Raw genomic sequence first — 5,768 nt, forward strand, 5'->3', positions numbered from 1 at the left:
CAGACCGGCTCGAATAAAGAACGAGGAACTGGGGATGGAAAGGGCTTCTTTGTTCTGTCTTCTCCAGAAGGTTACAAGTCTAAGAGCTCGGGACAAGAGCAGCAGAAACACGTGCGGCATGGTGAGTCCGGATCGCCCACACGCTGCCCGTTGTGTGTGTGTTCGCAGTAACCTCGGGCTGAGTCTCACGGACTAACCGTACCTGCTCGTGAGCTTCAGGGAGTTCTGGGCACAACGCGGTTGTGCTCCCCAGGGAGGGATTGCCGCCCTTCCCCCGAGGCGGGGATTGCCCGGATGCTCCCGTTGTGTTTTAAAAGGGGCAGCTGCCTTAGCATGCCATGCCGGCCGCGGCAGCCGGCTGTGCGTGGTGCCTGCCCGCGCCTTGCAGAGGTCTTCTGCCACCAGAGCAGGTGGGTTTGGCTTGAATAAATCAAACCTCTGGGAGTACAGGGTTAACTCTTCCTGAATCTTCCTCTGGACCTGGTACCTCTGCTGATGCCCTGGGCTTCTGGGAGGTTGTGAGGAATTCAGTGCTCGCAGTTCAACAACCCCCAGCAGCTTCCGACTGGGAGGAGCTTAGTCCAGCCCCGCGCTGTTCCCTGCAGTGTCCTTAGCTCCCTTCGGATTGCCAGGGCTGGGGGGCGGTGGGGAAACCGGAGGGAGATCCTGCCGCTGTTGTGGAGCAGGAGCAAGCACCTTGTGGCTCGGGGGGCTTCTGGTCCCTGGTTGGGGCTTGAGGTGCTGCCGTGGCTCGCGTGAGCGTGTCGCTGTTTCGGGAGTCCGTGGCTCTCGGTGTAGTGATTTCAAGCATGCAGAAAGGACGATCTTATTTTTCTCCATGCAGAAGAGAGGAAAAGCGAGCTTTCTTGTGACAGGGGAAGATTTACTGGGAGGGGAAGACTGGCCTGGGAGGTTCTTGATTTTTGGTGCTTGCTCAAAAGAACTAATTAAGACAGAGCAGCCTAGCGGGGAGAAGGATTTGTGTTTTAAGAATTCATGCTGCTCTGCTGCTTGGTGGTTGGAAGAGGGAGGTGACGATTTGGTGGTGGAGCTCTTCCTGATCTTTGGGCATGCAGCTTATGCGTCGGGGCTTCTGGTGGCTTCGGGTGTTTGCTGCACAGGGGCACAGCGTACCTGTCGGCAGCTCCTGGCGAGGGTGGGAGTTCCAAAAGCAACGGGGGGGAGGGTGCTGCTGAAAACAGCGGCCCTGCTGACTGCTCTGCTCTCCCCTTGACAAGGTGACAGGAGGTGCTGTTCTCTGAGCCCCTCAGACACAAGCACCGATGCAGGAGCAAGGAATAGGGCAGGACCTCGAGAGGTGAGCCTGTCCTACACGGCAGCAGCTAGCTGTCGGAGAGCACCTGTAGTGTTCACGCCTGGGTTTGCCGAGAGGTGAGCCTGTCCTACGTGGCAGCAGCTAGCTGTCAGAGGGCACCTGTAGTGTTCACGCCTGGGTTGCCTCGTCCTTGAGGCTCACTCCTCAGAGCAGTCTTCCCTCTGAAACTGTCTCTGCTAGTGCACCTCAGCTTGGATGTGCAGAACGATTGTGCTCTCCTGAAAACCTCGCTGTAGTACATCCTTGAGGCTTACTCCTCAGAGCAGTCTTCTCTCTGAAACTGTGTCTGCTAGTGCACCTCAGCGTGGATGTGCCGAATGATTGTACTCTCCTGAAAACCTCGCTGTAGTACTGGAGTTGGCTATTTCCAAGTTCCAACTAGAAAATCGGGACAAGTTAACAGCTCAAAATCAGCTTCCAAGTGTGTAACAGAGCAGTTTACGCTTAGGTGGAAGATGCGTTTGAGTGTGCCTGGTGCAGGTTCCGTCTGAGTTGCCGAGGATGCAACCTCGGCATGCCGAGGATGTTCACCCTCAGTTCCACCTTGGGCATACGGTCGTCTGGGAAAGGGTTAGCGCCGTGTCCGAGTGTGGAGCAGTCGGTACTGTGCCCCTTGGGTGGGGAGGGGTGGACGTGGAGCCTGCGGGGGTACCTGGGTTGGGCACGCGTGGCTGCTGGAGGAACCCAAGAGCGCGAGCGGGTGGCTCTTGCGCAGGGCTGGCTTGAAATGAGTCCCGTCAGAATCCCTGATCAGCAGGAGAGTTGTGTTTCTGCCCGGCTCCGGGTTCCGTGGGACCTTCTCTCCGCTGATGTGCGGGGAGCCGTGGTATTTACTAAGTGGGCACTGCTCGCTGGTGCTTTTAACTGAACGCCGATGCGTGTTTTAAGAATGTTTCCTGTAGTAAATCCCCTGCAGCAACAAAACTTGCTAGCTCGGGGAACGGCAGCAGCGGCGCGAGTTGCCTCACCTGCCCCTCACTCCGGGTTCCGTGGGACCTTCTCTCCGCTGATGTGCGGGGAGCCGTGGTATTTACTAAGTGGGCACTGCTCGCTGGTGCTTTTAACTGAACGCCGATGCGTGTTTTAAGAATGTTTCCTGTAGTAAATCCCCTGCAGCAACAAAACTTGCTAGCTCGGGGAACGGCAGCAGCGGCGCGAGTTGCCTCACCTGCCCCTCACCTTTGGTACTCGTTTCTCTGCGAGCCTAGTGCCCTGCTCTAGCCGTGAACCTCTGCCAGGTAAACAAAGTGCGGTCTGTTTGGACTGCTGCCCCGTAACGGTGGAGCGGTTAGGGTTTGCTCTGGCCCCCGCAGATCTTGGTGGGAGTTGGAGCTGCGGAATACGCTTGGATCCCGCCGAGAGCCTGGAACTTGCTCCTGTTCTCACACCTATGTCTGTCTGGGTTCCGCCGTGTTAAATACTCACGGTGAAACGATATGGCAGGCTCTGCTTTCGTACCTGGTCTCTCTAGAACCGCAGTTGGGATGTGCGTGGGGGGTATTTGTCCCTTTCCCACCTTGTCATAGCTTGATCTGGAGGTGCTGAGTTGCCTCTTGGGGCCCTGATGTTGGGCTGTCTCACCTCTGTTTCACACCCATCTCGGTATCTGGTAGCGTTACAGTGCGGATTTGTTCATCAAGGCTAATTAGTGCCTTGGAAACGGCGAGAATAGTCGCTGCAGAAACAGTTGGTGGGTTTAAGCGGCAGAAGTCGGTAAGAGGAGAATGCTCGGAGTAGACCCGAGAGCTTTCTGGTGCTCTCACGTGGAGTTGCCGGTTTTGTTGTGTTCTTTCCCTTGCTCTCGCTTCCTCCCTGATCATCGATTCCTTCTTCATCTCTTTTGCCTTCCTACATGGCATGTTTCACATTTACCTCTCTCTGTATTAAGAGGACGCCGAGAGCTGCTGTTGCCTTTGTCACTTCCGGGGCTCTGCTTCTCCATGTGCGTAGCTCCCGGTGTCAGGCATCTCGATTCCAGCGCTCTCCTTCTGCTCGCTACGTTCGAATCCATACGGCAGCCTTCGCCCTGGCGGCAGCGGGCCGAGTGCTGCAGCTGATGCTCTTGTGGTGCTCCCCATTAAGCCGCCTGGAATAGAACTGCATGGCCTGATGTAACCCGCTGCTGGGTTCTCCACCGCTGGGGCCGCAACGCAGGGCTGCGGGCATTGATTTCTGGGCTTCTCTCACTAACACTGCATGCTGCAGCAGGATGGAGCCTGTGACTTGATTTTGTCCGTTCCGGGACTCGCCTGGTCCGGGGAGGTAGGCTGCTCGAGGATCTTACGTTCAGTGGAGCAGTGCCACGCTTACACCTGGTTGTCGTTCAGGCTTCCCTGAGCGACTGAGACGAGGAGTAGCACAAGATGCCTCGCAAACCCGCAGCAGGCTGGGCGTGTGTGCCGGTTTTCACACGGTGCCCGGCGTGAGAGTCGCTGGAGTTGGGAACGTCCCTGCACAGAGGAACGCTGTAGTTAAGACTTTACTCTCTCTTTCCTTCAGGAACCCTAAGGACCTTGCAATATGAATAATTCTCTGGAGAACACCATTTCCTTTGAAGAATACATCCGTGTGAAGGCGCGAACGATCCCCCAGCACAGGATGAAGGAGTTCCTGGACTCCCTTGCTTCCAAGGGGCCGGAAGCTCTGCAGGAGTTCCAGCAGACGGCCACCACCACCATGGTCTATCAGCAGGGTGGCAACTGCATTTACACAGACAGCACGGAGGTGGCTGGGTCTCTGCTCGAGCTCGCTTGTCCCGTGACAACCAGCGTCCAGCAGCAGACTCCGCCAGAGCAGCAGATCCAGGTTCAGCAACCCCAGCAAGTCCAGGTAAGCGCTTGAAATCATCTCTGCGTGCGTGTGTGACCCGCTGACCCACGGAGCAGCGTTCAGAGCCAGCTGCTGGCTACCTGAACCCCCCGGCAAGCGCTTCAGCAGCCGGGCCAGTTAACTGTGCGCAGGCCAGCACTGTTTCCCGGGCACCAAAGGCAGTTGGTAGGAAATTTCTGCTGGCTGTGGCTCCGCTGAGCGGCGCCGGAGGAGGAGCAGCACACATAGCGATGTAGTGGTGTAACCGCTGGAGGAACGGCTGACAGTCCTGGCATGTGCACAGCTCCCCGAAGCCTCGCGCTCTGCGAAGCTGCTATAAATACCAAGCCCTCTCTGGTCTCTATCTGGTTGCTCAGGGTGGCCACGGGGTCTAACGTGCCTTCTGTTGTTTTGTTTTTTAATCAAATCAACACTCTTTAAATGCTTTTTTGCTTGGAGGTTCTGGAATTTGTACTTCTTGAGCTGGCTTTTAAGTGGGGGAGTGCAGGGAGGAACCAGGGGACGGTACCTTTTGGGAAAGGATGTCTGTGAGGTAGATTTTCCCTTTGTGCAGTGGAAGTAGTCGTCTCCTTTTTTAAACAGGTGTTACAGTAACTTTTTATTAAGTGATAAATGAGCAAATCCGGCACCAGAGGGGGAAAAACCCCAAATGTATAACTTGAGCTAACTGCTTCGGCCTGCAAACGCGTTTTGTGGTTTGAAGAGCTTACGGGTGGCAGGACGATCGCCAAGGTTTCCTTCCGGTGTGTCTCCAAGCACCTGAACTCCAATACCCTTCGGGTAGGGATCTCTCTCCTCCTGTAGCACGAATGTGAGGCCGTGAGTGCCGACTGAGGCGCGGAGGGGCACACGGCGCGGCGAGCTTGCTGCGGTGCAGCAGGCTGTGTTAACAGCTCGCTTGCCTGCTTTCATCCCAGCAAAGCCAGGCCTGTCGCTCGTGGCAGGGCAGCTCCTCTCCGGTTACTCTGAGTAAGTGAATGTTAGCTGGGGCGGCCGGAACCTGTTGCCCTGCAGTAACTCCTGTCGCCAGGCGTTTGAAGAATAAAAGCCTCTCGTCTCGGAGACGTGACTTGGATCTCCGCGTGAGTCTCTTAAAACTGATCGGGGGGCTTTGGCTCCACCAGCTGGCACGCTTTCGGGGAGAAGTTCTGCTTTTCAGTAGAAGATCTAAAAGGGTTAGCTTTTTTGAATCTCTCAGCCTTGAAGATGGGGAGGGCCCCCAGTTCAGTTGTAGGAGTCAGAAGGAATGTGGGTTTTTTCCTCCTGCTTGCCTCCTTTCAGAGCTACTCAGGTTGAGGCCTGACCCTTGCAAGCCCTACAGTCACAGAGATGGGGAGGGAGGTCACATATCATGCTCCAGAGAAAAATAATCTCCTGACCTTCTTGAAAATAACCCGAGTGCTGCTGCCAGAGACCTGTTCCTGTTTTTTAAATGGAATGGCCTGCCCCCTGAATAGGAAAATTACCTGATGAAAGTCGAGATTCCTGCAGCTTTTCCAGAGAATGTTGTCTGCTCCCCTCAGCTTTGATGTGACTCTGCTTTGAGATACCTGCTCTCACCAGGGCGCCCCTGATCCAGCTGGCTTGCTGCGCCGAGACGCTG

At 55.9% G+C, this 5,768-nt stretch overlaps 1 protein-coding gene across 1 annotated transcript in view; it reads left to right on the plus strand.

Moving 5' to 3' along the window:
- The first annotated feature begins 3,835 nt into the window (after positions 1-3,835).
- Positions 3,836-5,768, plus strand: part of QRICH1 (glutamine-rich 1) — an 18,231-nt gene continuing 16,298 nt past the window's right edge. Inside the window, 1 exon segment of the mRNA XM_010155415.1 lies at positions 3,836-4,165. Coding sequence (XP_010153717.1) covers positions 3,857-4,165 — 309 coding nt within the window. The 5' untranslated portion in view covers positions 3,836-3,856.

The sequence above is a fragment of the Eurypyga helias genome, unplaced genomic scaffold (genome assembly GCF_000690775.1).
Source record: "Eurypyga helias isolate BGI_N326 unplaced genomic scaffold, ASM69077v1 scaffold27417, whole genome shotgun sequence".
NCBI classification, from domain to species: domain Eukaryota; kingdom Metazoa; phylum Chordata; class Aves; order Eurypygiformes; family Eurypygidae; genus Eurypyga; species Eurypyga helias.